Source organism: Mytilus galloprovincialis, chromosome 1 (assembly GCF_965363235.1).
Source record: "Mytilus galloprovincialis chromosome 1, xbMytGall1.hap1.1, whole genome shotgun sequence".
Lineage (NCBI taxonomy): Eukaryota > Metazoa > Mollusca > Bivalvia > Mytilida > Mytilidae > Mytilus > Mytilus galloprovincialis.
In genome coordinates, this window is record NC_134838.1 from 77,279,761 (window position 1) to 77,302,869 (window position 23,109).

General features: G+C 33.5%; 1 protein-coding gene and 2 pseudogenes across 1 annotated transcript in view; 1 reads left to right on the forward strand and 2 right to left on the reverse strand.

The window, feature by feature from the left end:
- Nucleotides 1-23,109, reverse strand: part of LOC143045433 (uncharacterized) — a 35,365-nt gene that overhangs the window by 3,944 nt on the left and 8,312 nt on the right. Inside the window, exons 2-5 of the mRNA XM_076218341.1 lie at nt 22,750-22,819; nt 9,003-9,206; nt 8,318-8,533; nt 1,644-1,844 (exon numbers count right to left, since the gene is read on the reverse strand). Coding sequence (XP_076074456.1) covers nt 1,644-1,844; nt 8,318-8,533; nt 9,003-9,206; nt 22,750-22,819 — 691 coding nt within the window. The remainder of the gene's footprint in view (nt 1-1,643; nt 1,845-8,317; nt 8,534-9,002; nt 9,207-22,749; nt 22,820-23,109) is intronic.
- On the forward strand, nt 13,008-14,694 carry LOC143085002 (uncharacterized; annotated as a pseudogene).
- LOC143060214 (uncharacterized) lies at nt 20,232-21,108 on the reverse strand (annotated as a pseudogene).

Sequence of the window (23,109 nt, forward strand, 5' to 3'; positions counted from 1 at the left end):
GTCAAGTCCGTATCGAGGATTAGTTAAGCTTTAGGATAACTGTCTGTTGTTATGATTGTAAGGTGTATATATTCGACTTGTGCAAGGTTTCAACTAACATTCAACTCATTATCATGCGTCATTCGGCAATGTTTGTTTTATGTTGTTTGGCCTTTTCAATATATACCTGTATGCTTAGCGACCAGGTGTTTCGTGTATGGTGTACATGTCTGTCTGCATGTTTATTATATGACCATGATGACTTCAATTGTGTTTGATTTATTAAATGATAGTAAGATGTCTATGTCTGGCTGTCGGTCAGGATTCATAATTATACTTTTGACCTTATGTTCCGAATTAATTGGCCAAGCATAACTTTTACATTTGTCAGTTTCTAAGGCAATGTAAGGATCGGAACACATTTATTTGGTGTACGGGATATTTGTAGAGATCTGTATGGCATGCTTCATCTGACCTTGACCTTTTTTATGAAACAATGACAATCTTAAGCGCATTTGACACTTCTAGTAAACCCCTTGATATTATAGACGTCCAACAAATATACTATCATAAGTAAAGCAAACAAGACATTGCGCTTTGGTATTCTATAGTATGTACTATATAGTTAAATCAATCCTTATCTGCGTTGTTTATAGAACTTCAAAAGTTCTGTTGCACAAAATGTTGGTTATCGTTCATTCCAAAATAACACATGAAATGTGCTGTTTTTGCTATGATGTTTCGCTTGATGGATAACATTTTGGTTAAAACGTTGCATATCCATATTATTGGCTAACTAGTGTCGGTCTGCCTGAAGTGCACTAGACCGATTCACAAAGCTGAATCTTTCACACCTATTTAGACACGTTATTAGTTTGTTGTTTTTTAACTTTCGAGGTAAAGTGTTGAATAGAAAAAAAGATAATAGCTTTAATGTTCATCATTATCAAAATAGTTACAGGCTTCAACCACTTGCAGATTTATCAAATGGTAACAGAAATACTGATTTCTGATTACTAGTATTAAGTCTGGTCACGCATTTTCTTTCACGATCGAAATAATACGTTGCCTGATCTTTCACGATCAAGTTTGATAGAAATTCAACAAATTCAAGGTTTTCATAAACAAATTAACGCTTTTAATGGAAGAACACACTTAATTTTACTGTACTATCAGATACACCAAAGATTAAATTTCAAATATATCATGATATTCTGAAATATGACCATTATAGGTACAAAAAGCGTGTTATTTGTAATTGATTTCATAGACACGCATTGCGCCTTTGGGTTTTTCAAAAAGTACTTCATATTTTCTTTATCTTCTTTCACAGTTATGTTGAGGAAGTTAAACCATTTTGACAGATATATTTTTTTGTTCGGATTTGTTCCGCGTTTTGACAATTAAGCGATTTTTTCAAAGATTCTGAACTAGAATGTACATCAAATGTCTTTCACGATCCGTTACCAGAACTTTCACGATCGTCTCTCAATACTTGACCGCCGTTAGATATTCTTTCACGATCATTTCTCTCGATAAACCGAATGACACCCGTGTTCTTACATACCTTTGAATATACGCAAATTTATCTTCTTGTATTAAGATGCGTAATGGTGAGAGAAAAATGTTCTATATCTTTACTCACATTATTATAAAATACCTACGCTTGTTACAATACTGTCCGGTTTGGCCAATTTCACATCCATCAGTACAAACACCTGTTTTATTATCACATTGATTATTTAAACAATTCTGTGCATCACATCCCCAAACACATAATCCAGTTTCAGGATAACAGTTTTGATTAATGCAATTCGGTGGACATAATTCAGAACAATTTCTTCCACATGTACCTTTCCAGCATCCTAAAAATATATAATTTGTGGTGTTATTTTTCTTAAGTAAAATTGTGATATTTTTATTTATTAACTCAAGGTCCAGTTTCAAATCGACGTATCTTCGGAACTCAAATCAGAGTCCAATGTTATACATGTTATAACATAAGATTTGAAGTCAACAACAAAGTCTGGACACATTTTTAAAAAACTTTATCAAGTAGAATGAAATAAATTCCTAGATCATCTGTTCTATATCGTCGACATCATTTTTCTGGTTTATTCATGTACGGCATTTTTTGCGATATCATCAGGATACGCTATTCAAGGTACGATTACAAAGTGACCTGGGGTGGTGTTCTCGAAGCTATCTTAGGACTAGGACGTGTCCTAAGTCCATCTTATGACAGGTATTTATCCTAAGTCGTGTTCTCGAAGCTTTCTTAATTTACAATATATCTCAGTTTTCGTCCTAACTTTAGGACACCTAATTAGGTGTCTTAGGATCATCCTATCTTCATCCTAACATAATAAAGTTTGGATTTCGCTTTTTGTTCACTTTTTTACCTGAAGATTAACATGAAATGAAACGCACCATCGGTTTTGACTCGTATATAAAGAAATAATGCATGATTTTAAACTTTGAACTTCGTTTTTACGATTACACTACCAATTCAATTCTCATTTCAAAACAAGTTGTTTTCCAGTTTAAATTACAATCCTTTTTGGTAAAATTTTAGTATTACATTTAAAATCATGGATTTAATTCTTTAATTGTAATTATAAAATTCCTAAACAATTTTATTAATTGGTTTAGTCATTATTAAATGTTTTATAAAAAAATAAATTTGACGATTTAAAATTTCGACTTAGGATATGTTTATGACGTCCTAACATAAGATATGTCTGAGATAGCTTCGAGACACAACTTAAGAGTGTCCTAAATTGATCCTAAGTCCATCCTAAAATTGGTCTTATCTATGACTTAGAACGAATCTTAGGATACTTTCGAGAACACCACCCCAGAACTAATACCCTTTGATTCATCGCATGCTGAAACAAGTATAGCAAATTAAGTAGTTTTAATTGCAATATTTCTATAGTTTTTCCTAATAGTATAACATACAATATTCCGGGGCCTTTTATAGCTGACTATGCGGTAAGGGCTTTGCTCATTATTGAAGGCCGTACGGTGACCTATAGTTGTTGATATCTGTGTCATTTTGGTCTAATGTGGACAGTTGCTTTCCTAATTGGCAATCATACCACATCTTCTTTTTTATAATCAATATAAGTTCTGATATAATTACAGTATTTGTTATATATTTTTATAATTTACAAAACAGATGTATCGTAACTGTTATGATGTTAAACAAGACAAAAAAAACAGAGACAAAAGACCGAGAATTTTAACAACTAAATTTCATCGAACAATCATCAACAATGAGCTTACCCAATACCGTACGGTAAATTAATGTGAAATTAATTAAGACGGGAAACTAACTGCCCGATTTAACCTTATACTAAATACGTTTTTTTCTAAACATTACAAGTAAAAATTGAGCCCCATATTTATCCTGAAAAAGGTATTAATCTTTTCTTGTTTTGTCTCTTCGAAATAGAAATTAAATGTGATAATATGAAAAATGAATTAGTTGACAGGAATACAGTACAAATAAATGCAAAAACACACAGGACAAAGGTTCTGCGCATGTGCGTGAAGGAAGACGTTGTTGACTTTGGCTCTCCAAATTTTTTTCTGGAAACAAGTTTAAAACAGACCAAATTCGTGTATTTTTTGCACACAACATATTTTTCAGAGTTACACTACACATTGCAACTCATAAGTAGACCAAAGTACTTACAGAATAGATTTTTGAAATCAGTCAATCTGATAAACAAATATCCCGCCAGTTAGATCACATGATTCAATCAGCTGAAAGGTGACTTCCGGTGTAAACAAAGCACTCTCAGTAAAAGGCCATATATGTTTCATCATTACTAACATTGCTCATTTGTGTACATATTGTGACCCAGGGAAGCAACTGGGTACGAAGATAACCTCATCTATAGCTAATACTTGTATCATATTATTGTGTGTCCTCATAGGTCCTGTCCAACCACTACGCTAGTAAGTCACTTTTCAACATGTTTCATCGGCAGTGTAGTATTCACTCTCACTCGCTCTCTCTGTTCATATTTGTTTTACTGTTTCAGATCACATATCACGAAATTTATTCTAAAATTGAGTATGATGAACATGTGGCTAGCTCAGATATCACTCTTAGTACATGTCAACCTTTCGCATTGTCATCATTCATCTTACATGTAGATAGAAGTGAATTCTTAAGTCATGAAGTCATTGGAACAAGGGTTAGTCTTAAATCATACCCTTTTTCATCAGAATATAATGAAAGGATAACATGGCAATACCATGAGTACTATACCACCAAATGTATACCCCTATATGTCATACAAAAATTATTGTCAAAGAAACACCCCAGTGACCAACTAAAACCAAGCAAATTACTGTTGTTTTTTATACTACTCATTATAACACAATCAAATGACATTGAAAGCAACCCTGGCCCAAGCAATGACAGCACAATATACATGTGTGGCACATGTGATGATGTTGTGACTTGGGAACACAGAGGTATCGTTTGTGAAACTTGCGATCAATGGTATCATATTGATTGTCAGAACATACACAGTAATACATATGATCTACTAAATGATAGCATGATAAGTTGGAATTGTTTTATTTGCGAAAATCCAAACTATAGCACATGTCCTTTTGACTTACATGGTGCAAGTTCATCTAATCCATTTGAAAGTTTATATCATTATTCAAATGATGACTGTGGCATGAAAACACCAACAAACTCATTTAAACCATATCACCAGTCTACACCAATACGTACAAATAAAACAAAAACAAATTGTAAAAAACCCTTGCGAATATTTAACATCAATTTTCAGTCTATCAAACGTAAACAACACCTTATTCAAAATATAATTGATAGCACTAAACCGGATATTGTAATCGGAACAGAAACTTGGCTCGACTCTACAATAAAAGACATTGAAATCTTTCCTGAAGAGTACACACTATACAGAAAAGACAGAAAAAACAAGCAGGGTGGCGGTGTACTCATTGCAATAAAATCAGAATTTATAAGTGATGAAGTTGAAAACCTTACACCTGACGATAAATGTGAAATGGTATGGGCCAAAATTGAAATTAAGGGTAGCAGATCACTTTATATATCATCCTTTTACAACCCAAAAACATCTGATGATCAAAGCATGAAGTGGTTTGACACATCAGTTAGGAGAGCTACTCAAATAAAAAATGCAGCTATATTAATTGGAGGAGATTTTAATCTCCCAGGGTGGGATTGGAAAAACAAAATACTTAAACCAAAATCAACCCACCAAAATATACATTATGATTTTGGAAATACTTTGGATGACACGGGCTTGGTACAATTAATTGAAAATCCAACAAGAAAGGACAATATACTAGATCTCATGATCACAAATTTACCAAACCAGGTCCTACGAATTGAAATCATGCCGGGAATCTCAGATCATGACATTGTCTTTATAGAATTTAATTTAACACCATCTAAGCTAAAACAGACACCAAGAAATGTGCCGATTAACAACAAGGCAAACTGGGAAACAATGAAAAAAGAAGTAATCAACTTACAACATACCATACAGGAAAAGGTTGATACACATACTGTTGATGAACTGTGGCTAGAATTCAAAACAAAACTCAATGAACTAGTCAGTGAGCATATTCCACACAAAAAGCTAACTACAAAAAATAAAACCCCATGGGTAACATTTGAAACAAGAAAATTAATGAAAAAGAGAGACAGACTTTATAAAAAGATGAAAAAGTCTGGAAATGACAACATGAGAAACAAGTATAAGCAAATTAAACATCAGGTACAAAAACAACTCAGACAATCATACTGGCAATACATTGAAAATATTGTAACACCAAAACCAGATGAAAACAAATTTTTCAACATGAAAAAATTTTGGTCTTTTATTAAAAGTAAAAAAAAACTGACAGTGGAATAACATCACTTAAGCAGAATGGGAAACTTATAACTGACACCAAACAAAAATCTGATGCACTCAACAGGCAGTTTCAATCAGTTTTCTCAGAACCAAATAAAATCACTGCTACTGAATTTGAAAGCAATCAATACATGCAACAGAAAACAGCTTACCCTACCATGCCCGACATAAATATCACCATCCAAGGTATCTCAAAACTTCTTCTAAATTTAAACCCATCCAAGGCAAGTGGACCAGACAAACTTAAGCCACGTCTCCTTAAGTTAAGTTAATACTATGTCTAACTTATCAAAAATCATTAGACACTGGCGAAGTCCCTACTGACTGGCGTACTGCACATGTTTCACCCATTTACAAGAAAGGTTCCAAATATAATCCAGAGAATTATAGACCTATTTCGTTGACATGCATATGTTGTAAACTTATGGAACATGTTGTAGTTAGCGCAATCATGACACACGCAGACAAACATAACATCCTGTATCCCCTACAACACGGCTTTCGAAAAAACAGATCTTGTGAAACTCAACTTTTGGAATTTGTAGATGATGTCACTAAAAATATGGAAAACTCAAAACAAACAGATGTACTTATAATGGATTTCTCCAAAGCTTTTGATAAAGTCAGTCATAACTTGTTAACACACAAATTAAATTACTATGGGATACAGGGGAAAACAAATGCATGGATACAGGGCTTCTTATCATGTCGTACCCAAGCAGTTATCTTAGAGGGTGAGACTTCAGGCTATGTCCCTGTAAAGTCCGGAGTGCCTCAAGGATCTGTTTTGGGCCCAAGTCTGTTTTTATTTTACATAAACGACATACCAGTTGGGCTAAATTCCACCATACGCCTATTTGCAGACGACATTATTGCATATCTGGTAATAAAATCAAACAGTGATTGCGAAACCCTTCAAAAAGACCTCAACACACTAAGCACTTGGGAAAATACATGGAAAATGGCTTTCCATCCTGACAAGTGTAATGTCATGTCCATCAGCCGAAATAAAAATCCATTCAAATATAATTACACTTTACATGGCCACATTCTTGAACATGTCGATAAGGCAAAATACCTAGGTGTGACAATTCAATCAGACTTGAAATGGCACAGTCGCATAAACAACACCTGTAATAAAGCCAACAGCACACTAGGTTTTCTTCGAAGGAATCTTAACATCAGTTCCACCTCAGTAAAGGAACAGGCATATAAATCTTTAGTCAGACCATCGCTAGAATATGCCTGTTCAGTTTGGGACCCTTACTTTACTGAGGATATTAACAAGATAGAAAAAGTACAAAGAAGGGCTGCTAGATATGTCACTAACCGACACAGAAACACCTCAAGCGTTAGTGACATGCTAGATCATTTAAAATGGAGAGACCTGGCACACAGAAGAACCGATGCACGCCTGGTCATGTTCTATAAAATTTCATATCACCTCATTGCTATCACAAAAACAGACAGATTAATTCAACCGCTCAGACAGTCCAGGAACATGCACACACTCTCATACCAAATTCCATCCCGCCGAACACAAATAAGACAACAATCATTTTTCCCACGCACAATTAAAATCTGGAACAGCCTTCCCCCGAGTATTGTGATGAGCGACTCTATAGAGTCGTTCAAAGTAGCCGTCTCAAACTACACCTACAGCCCGTAAATTAATCATGTGTAAATAGTTTTATCTTAATATTTAAAAATAATAAATTAAAAATATGCACTACCACTAAGTAAAATTTTTTGTTTCGTTTTTTGTTTACTATCACAAATTTGTTATATTTCACTGTATATATATCTTCACAAAGCCATGCGCAGTACAAGTGACGTAAACTTCAATGTGTTGAAGGCGGTCATTATATAGTAGAAGTAGAAGTAGAGGTAGAAATACATAAATAAATAATATAATAGTACATTTTCGACTTGTTAACCAGAATATATTTTTTATTCTTTTAAACAGCTGATTATATTAATGTGTTTTTCTTTACTTTCATAGAAATATTGAACGATCGTTGTAATATAACACTGGATTCATAAACTGTAGGTTGCTAAAAGAAATACTTTAACGTTTATAGTTCATCTGATATTTCAACATCCGATTAATAATTAATCATCGAACTGTCGAAATACTAATTTAAAAGTTTATGTCCTTAAATTTTGAATCGACAATCAAATTTCCGTTTTCTATTTAACACTGATTAGATTTATAAGTCAAACAGTCCTACCTCAATTTTTAAATGAATCATTAAGTTACCTCTACTAAAACAAGTCTCATAAAATTTTGCATAATAAACATTTTAGAGATTTTTTCTCCTAGGTATTCCATCTCGATTTTAAACCATTGTCGCTTACATAAATACATTGTAATTGTGGTTTTTTTTAACATTTGAATACATTACCATAAATTTCTACGTAACACAACTCTACGTAGCACACTGCTGTGGTTCTTCTGTTGACAAAATACATATTTTTTGCCAGCATGTTACACGTTATGTTTTGAGTAATGGCAGGATACCCAGGTATTCCTTGGTCTGTGTAGCACAGACCGCTAAGGCTACTTTGGTCTGCAGTTCCATTTTCAAGATACAACCGAAACTCATCCATGCGATAAGAAGCTGGAAATACAATGCAATAAAAATAAGATGAGGCCGTACCGTGATATATATTTGCTAACATCTACATGTACGTCATTTGATCTCTGATGGATAGTTTATATTTTTACTGACCATTATACCACATCTTTTAAAATGAACCTTTCGTGAACTAATTTGAGAACAAAATAACTCTCTTTCTTTATTATTCCAGTACAATTCTAGTATGAACATATGAAATACTTAAGTGTTAAAATAAATATAAACTATATATTCATATACATGTATATACATGTAAATGTTCAAATAAAAAAAAAAATACTTGAAACATGAACGTGTATGATTCGCAGTCTGATCCAAATATATGTCCGCCTTCGAAAAAAAAAAGCATTGATCGTCAAAAAAGGTGATTTCCAACCCCTGGACCCCTATCCATAGATACACCACTGTCCTTTACATCAATATACTATGTTATGTTAACTTTATAACTTACTTTCTTTGCGGTAATAAATCAGAATGTTTGTCATATGGGCAACTGCTGGAAGTTGAAGGCCCCACCATGCGTATACTTGTCCTGCAGCTGTGGCAGAACATCCGTCGGTCCATTCATTATTTGCAGGTCCTTCTATTGCAAGATTTGCGTTACGATCAAGATAAGTTGTTCTTTGTATCGCTAATCCCTGTGGTACAAGATTTACTGGCAAAAAATGGTAGAATCATTTATAAATTGTTTGGAGAAAAATGGTAGTCTTTCCGAAATTGTGGGTTTCTATAGATAGAATCTGTTTACGTTTAACTCAAAGTTACTCATTTGCGTCCAATCAATTGAAATATCATTTAAAATGATTTGTTTCTTCGCACTTTTCTGAAATAAGATTGGCTACTTTTGCTAATAAAAAGTCACTTACGGTCTAAAAACGAACTTCTGATTAATTTAAGATCCTTTCTGGTCTAAAAAAAACCCCCAACAACACGTAAATTATAATTTTGATTACTGGTAAAATGAAATTTGTCTGTTAAACAGTTCATTTAATGATTAAATACAAGTATTTCCTTTTGGTAATGGGTGTGTTTTCCACACTTTACTAGTTTTAACTATAAAACAATAAACTGGATGATGTCATTATGTCAGCTTCTACTATAACCCTAGCAGATTTCTTTGATATCACCTTAGAACATACTCACCCCGTCTCGTCCAATGAAAAGTCAGTTTTCCCCCCTCTAATTTTCATAGTACATGGTTTTCCATGCACTATGAAATGCTATACATGAATGACTCTTCATTGTCAGTTAATTATGAAAGTGAACTCTTAATAACTGCACTAACAAATTGTACAATTCCCATAGGCATTTTCCTTGGAAAAAAGTCTAATGATTAAAGGTGAAATAGCAAAAATTAAAACAAAACATTTATATAATTTCAATCGTTTGAATTTATGAATTAGTATGCAATTATTTTCTTCTGAATTGTCTGCCCATAGGTGGCGTTTTGGGGTTATATGTTTCATCTGATTTGGCGGTTAAATCATTCGGCACGACAGGGTCCACTCGATCGGTCACGTTTATTGTTCTAGTTGTGTTTTGTCGATTTAAGTACATTCGAATTTAATCATGGATAGTGAAGGCGAGTCAGATATTTCGTTGAGAACTGTCTTAACAGCTGTAAACCAACAGAGTAAAGATATCGAGGCAATTATTGACGCCAAAGTTACGGAGAAAATTGGTGGATTAAGAGAAGAGTTGCAGGGGGCCAATCAGTTAATGAAATCCCAGGTCAAGAAACTTAAAACAGACGCTTCCTATAAATGGAAATACGAAGGTAATAAGATTCAATTTGACTTCAATACTGAAAATCTCGAGGATCTTGTTCAGACTTTGTGGGCTATAGACAATGGGAAGGTAGATTACGCACGAGATTTGTTATCAGCTACCGTAGATAAAATCAAGCATCGTAACAAGCTTATCAAAATTGCTGACACTTCCGAGGGAGGTTGGGATACCGCTAGGCAATATGATGCTAATCCTATTGCATCTGACTCCGAGGATGAAGCAAAGATTATCCGAGCTGACAATAGAGCTGTCCGCAAGAAGAAAGGGAAGTCCAAGCAGGTTAGAGGTAATGGTTCCAAAACTAAGGCCAGTAACCAGTCTCTATTAGGACAGGCTCCCAACTTCGTTCCGCAGCCCTTTCGTGGGCCTCAGCAACCTTGGTTCAATGGAATTCCCCTTCAGCAAGGTTTCAACGCTGGAAAGATGCAGAGGGGACAATGCTACTCTTGTGGGTCCTACGCACACTACAGGTCCAGCTGTCCATATGTCAACAGCAGTAAACCAGCAACCCAAACCAGGCCCCAGTGAATTTTTAAAAGATGAGTATTTTAATTATCTTGAACTTTCACATGACAATTTAGTAGATAATCATATTGATGGCAATTTGACCAATAATTATTTTGAATACGAACTAGGTCAATCTGATATAATTGTGAAAGGTAGACTTAGAAAAAACATTCAATTTTGGATAGATATTGGTGCTCCTAAATTTATCATAGATACTATTAGACATGGTTATATTTTACCTTTCTATTCCAATCCTATATCGACTTGTTTATCTAATAATTTATCAGCTTTGAATAATGCAGATTTTGTAAAATCGGCTATTAACGATTTATTAGCTAGAGGTTTAATTGTGGAGACATTAGATATTCCATTTGTTGTGAATCCTTTAACTGTTGCTGTTCAGTCAAACAACAAAAAACGGTTAATTTTAGATTTGAGAGAAATTAACAGACATTTATGGAAGCAGAGTGTAAAATTTGAAGATATGCGTATTGCAAAACATTATATTAATGCACATTCATATATTTTTAAGTATGATGTTCATTCTGCATATCATCACGTCGATATCTTCCCGCCTCACACTAAATATCTAGGTTTTGCATGGGAATTAAACGGTGTTAAAAAATATTTCAAATTTCTGGTATTACCGTTTGGTCTCAGTACGGCTTGTTACATATTTACCAAACTAACTAGACCACTTATTAAAAGTGGAGAGGAGAAGGCAAGCAGGTTATTATGTACTTGGACGATGGGCTTGGTGTACATGATGATAAGGAATTGTGTACTCAAATGTCTATATATACAGGTTAAAAAAGACATAATTAGTAGCGGTTTTGTACCGAAAGCCGAAAAGTCTATGTGGACACCTACTAAAAATCTAACTTTTTTAGGCACTCATATTGATACAGATAAAGGCATTTTTACTATCCCTGACAATCGTATTGATAAGATTATGAGTACCATTTCAGATATTGATTTGTGTTTATCCAAAAGTGGTAAAGTATTTGTAAGGAAGGTAGCTTCCTTGGTAGGACAGATTATATCTACGTCTCCCGTTATAGGCAATATAGTATATTTAATGACTAAACATGTGTCTATTGACATTAATAGTGTTCATTCATGGAACAGTTATATACATTTATCTGTAGACAGTATTGATCAAATTAATTTTTGGAGGTTTAATTTACATGAAGCCAATGTTAAACCTTTTAAGACTGATGTATCTTGGCAGACTATTGTATATAGTGATGCAAGTAATACGGGTTACGGTGGTTATATCTTGGAAAACCCATATAATATTGCTCATGGTACGTGGTTAGAATCTGAAGTTTCTACTAGTTCTACATGGAAGGAGTTGACTGCGGTGAAAAATGTATTTTTGTCGCTTATAAACTTTTTAAATGGCAAGAATGTAAAATGGTTTACTGACAATCAAAATGTTGTTAGCATTGTTAGTAAAGGGAGCACTAAATCAGTTCTGCAAAAGTTAGCTTTAGACATGTTTAGCACATGTATTAAACACAATGTTAATATAGATATGGTATGGATCCCACGTACTGAGAACGAGAGAGCTGATTATCTAAGTAGAATTATTGATTCAGATGATTGGGCTATATCTGAATTTGTATTTCAGATAGTTGAATCCCTTTGGGGACCTCACGAGGTTGATTGGTTTGCCTCTGACGACAATTTTAAATTGCACGTTTTTTATTCCAGATTTTGGAATGTGAATTCATCAGGTGTTGATGCGTTCACGGTTGATTGGCGAGGGATCAACGGGTTATTTGTTCCACCTGTTTCTTTGATCCCACGTGTATTATATGCGGCAGTGTAAAGCTGTTGGTACTTTAATTTTACCTTACTGGCCCTCTGCCAGTTTTTGGCCAATGCTTTGTCCTTTTGGTGATGGGTTTATTTCTGAGGTGATAAATTTTATAGATCTTCCTACTTACAAAAATGCTTATATAGCTGGTAAGAGTAAGAAGGCCATATTTGGCAATGTTGATTTAACTTTTCGCATGTTAGCATTACGGATGGATTTTTCATCCAGTTAGCTCATTTTGATGTGAGCATGTATTATAATAGATCTCTCTTGATCTTTTCTTATAGAATGTTATTTAACATGGATTTCTTGTGTGTTTCTGTTGACAGTGGCGAATATTACAGTGACATTTAGATTGTAGTATTAAGATGATTGTAATGATTTTAAATGATTTTCATTATTAATGTTTCCTTTCAATTACACATATATTTTTGCAGGCATTCGCTGGAGAATTGCAGAATCTACCTGTCTCTTTACTTAGTAAAGTGAATTTACTTTCAGAATTACTTTCGGAATCTCGAGCAGCATCTACAACAAAAGGGTATTATCAAAGTTTTTTACGATGGAAAAAATGGGCTATATTGAACGGAATTGAAAATTGTGATATTCTACCAGCTAAAGATTTTCACGTAGCTATATATTTAGCTTCTCTGACACAGTCGAGCAATACTGCTAGTCCAGTTGTTCAGGCGTTTTATTTTTTAAAGTGGATACATTCACTAATTGGATCTTTATGTTCACCGACTGATTCGACTTTAGTTATTAATGTGTTAGAAGGTGCGAAACGCAGTTTGGCTACTCCTACGAATAAAAAGGAACCTATTTCGGTGGAATTGCTGCATAAAATGTATGATGCCATGTTTTCTTTTGGTAACTTGTATAATCAACGTATAATTTGTGCGTGTTTCACTGCATTTGCTGGTTTTTTAAGAGTTTCTGAGATGCTTAATATCAGAAGAAGTGATATAGTTATTTTAGAGTGTTATATGTCAATTCTAATACAACATAGTAATACAGATGTATAAAGAGATGGAAATTCAGTATTAATCGCGCGTACACATTCAAATTAGTGTCCCGTTAAAAACATGGAATTATATTTGCAGTGGGCTGATATTTCATGTGATTCTGATGAGTTTATTTTTCGAAATCTAACAAAATGTAAAGATGCCTATGTTTTGCGTAAAGAAAATACCCCTTTGTCGTATTCAAGGGTGCGTGAGCTCTTTATTGAGGCTTTCAAGCCTTTTGTTCATAACATAAAGCGATATGGATTGCACAGTTTGAGGTCTGGGGGTGCTAGTGTTTGTGCTAATTTGGGTTTACCAGACCTCCTTTTTAAGAGGCACGGTAGATGGCGTTCTGAAACGGCCAAAGATGGTTATGTTAAGGACTCGTTAGAAGATTTGCTTAAAGTCTCCAAAAATTTAGGGTTATAGATTTATTGCTTGAATTTTGAATTCTTTAATTGCATGATATAAAACCTTCTTTAAAATTTTCCCGTTCTTTGTGTTTCGGCCATCGGCTCTGTCGTGTGGTATTGCACTTTACTATTTCCTGTTATTATTATTATGAGAATAATATGTGGTTTTGATATATGGGTATTAACGGAAGAAGAAATATAATTTCAATCGTTTGAATTTATGAATTAGTATGAAATTATTTTCTTCTGAATTGTCTGCCCATAGGTGGCGTTTTTTGGGTTATGTGTTTCATCTGATTTGGCGGTTAAATCATTCGGCACGACAGGGTCCACTCGATCGGTCACGTTTATTTTTTAATACTACGGTTTTCATAGATTTTGTATCATGCATTAAGAGATTATTTTGCTTTACATGTGTGTGTTCACTGAATGAACTATTTACATATTTATACGAGGACATTATAAAGATGTTTATATTATGTACATGAGATATATTATTATTAAATGGTAATTAAACCAGCCATCGGCTCTGTCGTGTGGTATTGCACTTTACTATTTCTTGTTATTATTATTATGAGAATAATATGTGGTTTTGATATATGGGTATTAACGGAAGAAGAACTAATGGTACACACACATGTATAGAATTATAAACAAAAATAATTGGGGTAACTTAAGGATATAATAGTAAAATAGTATTTATTTATTTCATATACCTGACATGTTGAGGGATTTTTTTTTTCTTTCAAGAAAACAAAGTCAGACTGCTGATATACAGCAAAGGATTTTTTCAGAGAAACATAATACATGTAAATTTATCTATAAAAAGTAAGCATTTAATGTTGAATGGTCTGAATTTAAATATTTATACGGAGAGTTTTATATTTATAAAAGAAAAAAAAAGAAAAAATGGGAATTTATTGTGTTGCTTTTAAAAAAAAATCTCAAGATAAATAAGTATTAAATTTTACCTGAAGCATAAGAAAAACAATTTATCCATTTGGTTCGGACAAACTATGTCAGAGCTATTTCATTCCATCCATTGAAATGATGATTACCTATGTTTTACATTTAGTTCATTATAAAAAGTGAACTCTTATTTAGGGTTGAATATTACAATGGAAAGGATCATTTTGTAAGGTCACTCAAAAGTGTGAATATGTTCTAAATTGGTCAGACAATACTTGGTCATGTTTTATGAAGATTTAAGCCCTCGTCTTCGCCTTGGGCTTAAAGGACGATAATTACACATGAAATACCGACTTTTCTGTAAGTGGGTGTTAAATAGTTGAGATCGACTCTGTCCCAAAGGGAGATTTTGTCCTAATTACATACCCGAGTAAGAACGAAAACTTCCGAGGTGTCATTAACTGAGCGGATATACAATTATTGACATGTTAAGATGATGTTTTGTGATATTTTTTATTTAGTAATTAAAAATTAAAATTTTATGTTAAAAGTAAACTTATTACCAATAGAAATTAAACGAATATCTGCCTCATTGCCGTCAGTGTAAATATCAACAGAAAGCACTTTAATTTACATTATTCCCGATAAATTTCTCGATGTTTCAATAGCAAATATTCCTTCCGGTCGTTACCGGTCACCGTAACTAAAGTTCTTTGCATATTCGTATATTTTCTATGATAAGTATCTGCAAATTCTCCATCAACAGAAATTGAAAGGTGAAGCGAAAATCTGTGTTTAAATCAATGTAGTGTTGCATAAAAATCGCACACTAAGGCCGTGTTCACATTGACCTAAATTTGGTGTTGTGTTAGTGTAACTCACACGTAAACTAAACACAATTGCGTTCCCATTGATAAAACTCAATGTTTACATGTAGTTTAAATCATGTTTTACCTACACACAGTCGATAGTCAATGTAGGCCTTGTGTAGGTTAAGTGTACACAAAACTAGGCATTTAGGACATTAGTTTTATCGTGAATATTTAAGGAGGAAACTATTTTTGAGTAAAATTGATATTTTTGATAATTATAAGTTGTCTAAATTTTTACAGATTTTTTTTGTTAAAAAAAATTAACGTACTTTATTAATCCCTAATCAAGACTCAAAGCAGCATCATTGCCGAACCCATAAGGCAGCAACCAATTGATTTTCGGGGGAGGGGGGGGGGGGGGGCTATTATAGTTGAGTATAAAACATAAAGGCAAGGGGGTGGGGGTGGTGAGCTATGGATTTTGTTTTGGAAACTAAAAAAGTTTCCAGTTTTTGGCCCTGAAAAAAAATTGTTTGTTTCACCCTCATCTGCCACTATATATAATGCTAAAATTGATTTCGACTTGTCACCAAAATTTGTCCTGAAAAAAATCAATAGCTCACGCCCCCCTCCCCCTCCACAAAAAATGAAGTAAATAATTGTTGCCTAATTCATTTGAAAAGGTCTTCCCGAATTGACTTGACGTACACAGAAATATTCGCCACTGGTCATTACTAAAAAAACGATTCACGAATAAATGCATGACTAAAACAAGTGTGAGGTAAATGATATGTTTGTCTAGTATCTCAGATCCATTAAATAACACGTAAAATAAATATAAAAAACGCTACCCTATTCCTTTACCAAATACTCCTTGGAGAAGAAATACCATTTGAAACGAACAGAAAAGATAAAAATGTAGTGATCCCTAATATCTCAATCCTTTTTTTTTTCGGCTGTAAGCACGCTGTTGCAGCTAACGTTTTCTAATGCGTTATCGAGACTTCTCTTGAATATTCAAACTACTGCAAATTATAACAAGAGTGCACACACTGAAATGTCTCGCCTTCTTTACTAATCATTGATATTATGTTGATAGTCCTAAGTATAAAGCTTTATTACAACTGTCACATAAACTTAACATTAACCAAGTAGCTAAACAAAGACCAATGAACCATGAAAATGAGGTCAAGGTCAGATGAACCATGCCAGGCAGACATGTACAGCTAACAAAGCTTCCATACAACAAATATAGTTGACCTATTACTTATTATAGTTTAAGAAAAATAGACCAAAACACAAAAACTTAACACTGTGCAATGAACCGTGCAATTGAGGTCATGGTCAAATAAATCTGCGGGACTGACATATAGATCATAATATATTTCCATACACCAAATATAGCTGACCTTTGGCATATAAAATTACATAAAAAGACCAAAACTTAAAAACTTAACTTTGACCACTGAACCATGAAAATGAGGTCAAGGTCAGATGACATCTGCCCGCTAGACATGTACACCTTACAATCATTCCATACAACAAATATAGTAGACCTATTGCATAAAGTATGAGAAAAACAGACTAAAACACAAAAACTTAACTATAACCACTGAACCATGAAAATGAGGTCAAGGTCAGATGACACCTGCCAGTTGGACATGTACACCTTCCAGTCCTTCCATACACCAAATATACTAGCCCTATTGCTTATAGTATCTGAGATATGGACTTGACCACCAAAACTTAACCTTGTTCACTGATCCATGAAATGAGGTCGAGGTCAAGTGAAAACTGTCTGACGGGCATGAGGACCTTGCAAGGTAAGCACATACCAAATATAGTTATCCTATTACTTATAATAAGAGAGAATTCAACATTACAAAAATTCTGAACTTTTTTTTCAAGTGGTCACTGAACCATGAAAATGAGGTCAAGGACATTGGACATGTGACTGACGGAAACTTCGTAACATGAGGCATCTATATACAAAGTATGAAGCATCCAGGTCTTTCACCATCTAAAATATAAACCTTTTAAGAAGTTAGCTAACGCCGCCGCCGTAGCCGCCGTAGCCGCCGCCGCCGCCGGATCACTATCCCTATGTCGAGCTTTCTGCAACAAAAGTTGCAGGCTCGACAAAAATGGCTTTCTTAAAGTAGCAACCACTTAACTTAAAAAAAGGGGGAGAGTTTTTTTTTTTTTTATCTGAGTCAGATTTTTTTTCGCGCGTACGTTTTTATTCCTTTTTTTTCGATGCTGGTTATCAAATACTTTTTTTTCAATATTTAACACTATAATGTATGGGGACACTCTTGATTCAGAACATTTTTTTTTTTTATCATCTGTATGACCATTTTTTTTTTTTTATCAAATTGGAGATCGGAATATTTCCATTCCCATCCTCCGGCCCCCTTTTGAAGTCAATTGGTTGTTCCCTTACCGCTAGAAAAAATTTCCCAAAATTTTGAATTCAGTTCTACGTAATGAACATTTAAATGACATATAGTTTACAAGTGGGAACAAATCTTATGTACAGGTAGCTAAACAAGGTGTATAGATGTGAACAAATGTAATGTGAAACCAGTGTACACTACACTATAAACTAATTGTAAACATGTTTACTCTACACGGCGTTTGGTGTGAACACGGCCTAACTTTCCTTTAAACCCGCATAACTTTGTCATTTCTTTAAAAAAATTTCACGGTAGACAGACGATTCAGTCGATTGATTTTGAAATTGCGTGTCCCATCTTTTTCCATATCATAAACACTACTCACGCATTATTACCAAAAATACACGTAACTTTAATGACCCAGTCACTGTAACAACCACGTGACATATGCGATTTATCTAATAGCCCAAACTGCTCGCGGTAACAGCCCGGTACATCAGAGGGCCATGTCAAGTGGGTGATAAACATGTCGGTTTCTTTATATATTTACCATTTTTTTCTGATCGAACTGCTATCCTGGGGATGCTAATTTTTGTATCAAGCAGAGTGTGGAAGTTCACTCTCCTTCTCATATAACCTCCTTGAAATATCACCTTCCCCATGCAGTTATCGCAACAATAATCAAACAATGGCAGAATATTAGTATTAAAATAGATAATACGTATACGCATACTAGGTAAATATTTTATTATCTTTTGTAATACATGTAATTGCTCTTCAACTTCGTACTTTATTTGGCCTTTTTAACTTTTTTGGATTCGAGTGTCACTGATGAGTCTATACTAAATTTAGTCCTGGTATCTATGATGAGTTTATTTGATTCTTTTAGATAAATTACTAAATGCACATGTCATTTTATCTATTTGCTCATTCCAATTTTAAGTTTTTGTCGGTATATAAACCAAAACTTTTTTCACAATTTACATTCTCTATTTCATTTTGTTCATCTGAAATATTGATATCTAATTAAACTGTTTCCAGTTAAACCAAATAATTATAAAATATTTTGACTGGACAATTTCAGGAAAGGTATCACAGGTCATAGGAACTTTTGAACTGGACAATTTATTTTATACCTCCCCCTGTTTTTGTTTTCTATCAATTTCTAAAAATTAACACTATATATAAATAATGTGTATTTGTGCCTCTTCCTTTAATCCACAACAGACGCTAAACTAAACCATCTCTTTAGAGTATAAGTAATTACGTCATAAAAGTAAAGTATAACAAACACAGAAATGATATTGTTAATTTTTACTTTTCAATGTGAATTTGTCGAAACAAAGTATTACGTAAAGTATTACATAACTTTAAACTATTTACAACATATAAAAGATAAGTGAAAAATGTTCTTAATTAACATAGGTAAATTACATAATAATAAAATTGCCACATACCATTAATTAACACAAACTCTTGGCCTAGAATGGGGTCACATATGCCACCACGAAAGAGAATATGCAATCACATCTATCCTATACCACCTAGGCCAAGAAATTGGCAACCATAAAAACAGAACTACCGGCTCAAGCAAGCAGTACTGAAATTTTTCATATGAAGTTACAGTTCACTGTAAATATGCTATATTGAGGCATGGATCATTCATACCAAAAGTGAAAACTATTTACTTCCAAAAATACATGTAATAAAAATAAAGATGTAACAACAAGGAAAACTAAAATGTATACATAAAAAACAAAAACCATTGTCACTATAGTTTAAAAACTTGAAACAAATTAAACAGATGTGTGGCATACTAAATGTTAAATGTAACTTAAAAATTACTTAACGGCCCAAGCAGTTAATTTTTACATAATAAGAAACCCAGCATACATCAAATTATACTTTTTATTGATAAGTACTTTCCAAATTGTTTCAATTGAAAAAATTCTGTTAATTTGACGCCTTACAGCAATGTTTATAAATGTGTCAAAACATGTAGTTGCATGTTAAAAGGTTAAAGGCATTAATACCAGCCCAAGCAAGTATCAATAACATTCTGTTTATTGGTATGGGGTCGTATGTACTTTTGGAAGGCATTTGATTTCCAAAGGCCCATTGTGCGAATTTGTGAATCAGACATGCCTCGTTCAGCAGCATATATGTAGCTGCTCCTATTCTAAAACTATGGCCTTTATATCTAGTGTTGTCTAAACCACATGATTGTAAACATTTGTGTAACATTTTATCAAAATGTAAATGTTGTAAAGGGATGCTGGTCATAGAACAAAAAAACTTGAGTGTCTAATGTTGTACGTGGTCTAACTTGTGGATAATTTACTATACCTCCTACTGCTGATTCAATTGCGGGTCCATTTGGAAATTTGATGATTTTAGATAGGCCTTTAATAATACGTTTAAATTTACGAAAACACACTTCCACCTCTGTAGCTTTGCTTTCAACATAAAATAACGATAGATCCCGTAATTGCAAAACATGCTCTTCTGTCACATTTTTTGTCAAAATTAATTATCCTATTCTAGCAAAGACTAAGAAGGCTAATAAAAAAATGCTTTAAATAATATCCGTTCATATGAATTCATTAGCACACTTGAAATATTCTGAAGTAATTTATTCAGTACTGAAACTTTTATTGGAAGCCGACTATCAACTGTTCTAGATAATCTAATTTAAAATCATATGTTCCTGTTATCAGCTTATCAACCAAGAAAGATTGAGTATTGTCTTGTAGGGCTAACATTTTATGTACATATACTATTGCTGAAAGATATATTGATATCGTTGATGGGACAAACGATTTTTTAAACATATATGCAATGAATAATGATATAGTAGCCACAGATAATGGGAGACGAATTGATAAGTTCATTTCTGTTTCCATGCCCGTTTGTAGTTGGCCTGAGTTGATGGTGGTAACGCTGCTTGTGTTAAAATGTTAATGTATTACAGACATTCGCTACACATACTTAAAATAATGGGTCAAACATCATCTAAACCAGCTGCCTTAGACTTGTCAAGATTTTGTAAATATATTTTTACAGCCATCTAAAATTCTCATTTCTGGTATAATATTTTTTTCACTACCCCTTTGTAACTTTGAGTTCACAAGTTTGTTGAGTACATCGAAACTTGCACCTTCATCATTAGAATATAATTTGTTATCAACTATACAAAATTGTGTATAATACCTAACTATATTTATTGAATTAAAGCACGTAACTTTACAATAAAAAACAAACAAACAAGTTTTGCAAACAGACACAAACAATTTTATTCACATTTTAGCTTACTATAATTATCTCTATATTGAATGTGAGCTCGAATAACTACACCGGCTGTAAATATTCTAGTTTATTTAATTCTGTGTTCAAAACTATATTATGATTGAAGTGTTGTATACATAACTTTCGTTATTAGATACAGGTTTCTAGTTCAAAGTCTGGGGCCGTGTCAATGAAAGTGTCAATGAAAGTATCCTAGGATATGTTCTAAGATATGGTCTTAGGACGTGTCTGAGACATGTGAGACATGTCTTACGATGTAAAACAAAGCTGCCATAGGACAGTCCTCACTACCATGGTCCTAAGTAGGACCATCCTACCACATTTATCTAGTTGAAAAATGTGTAGAGCTTTCTATGTCATAGATTTAATGGTATTTTAGTATCTACTCTTATATGGAAACAATTAACGCAAAATAAAAGTTAAAGTTTTAACGTAATACTAATACATACGTTATTGAATATGACAACAGATATAAATGAATTTAATACGAAAACAAAAGTAAATAGTCACAAAACTTTGTTAAATGCGATATTCGTGCTGCAATTTTAGTACATAAAACCAGTTTTGTACTTAGGTCCACTCGATTTCATTACATATCTCGAATCAGGATCAGTTAAAAAAAGAAGTCAACTTTTTCTCATATTCAAATTAATATTGCAACTTTAAGACCAAATTTAGGACATATCTTATTTTAGGAGATTTTCATTAACTTGACTTAGGACTAAGACGTGTCCTAAGACCATACCAAGACATGTCTTAGTCCTAGGACAGCTTCGTTGATACGGTTTCTGTATATTTCCGGAATTCGAATGGGTCATTCCGTATCCGGTTTGATAATTACGCTCTGATCTCTGTCTTATTTTTTGTCAACGCGGGAAGTTGGCAGAGTGGGTAGTAGACGTTATTTTCACTGAGAAAATTATTACAATACAACTATTTTATTCGTGAGTTTGTGTCCTTAACATATAAAAGTCCACAAAAGGTATAGAAGAAGGAGCATTTATACCGACAAAGCGAGAAAGACACCATATCAAGTTTGGTGGGGTTCGTGTTGCATAGTCTTTAGTTTTCTATGTTGTGTCTTCTGTACTATTATTTGTTTGTCTGTCTTTTTATTATTTTACCCATGGCGTTGTCAGATTATTTTCAATCTATGCGTTTGACTGTCACTCTGGTATCTTTTCCTCTTTTGATTGATGGATACATTTTAAAATGTAATAGTGCATATTGTTACTTACTTTGCGCTGATACTGTCACAATGCTGGTCTCAATTATTAAAATTAAAAGTAGTCCTAGCTGAAAACGAATCTGAAATACAATTTCAATTTGATAATAGAATCATGTTTGAAAATAATTGAAATAGCTGAATATCTTTTCACCATCGCATCAAGTTTGAATTGTTGTTGTTCCTCGTTATGCTTGTTTTTTGTTTAACTAATTGCTGCTGATTTTTTTTTTTACAGTTTGTTTCTATGTCGTTCGACTACACCACTGTTCCGGGTGAGGGGAGGGCTAAGCGCTCATAAACATATTTAACCCCGCAGGTCCTGAAGTTACAAAGTGTATGTGGGTGCTGATAATTCATGTCTCACATTTTA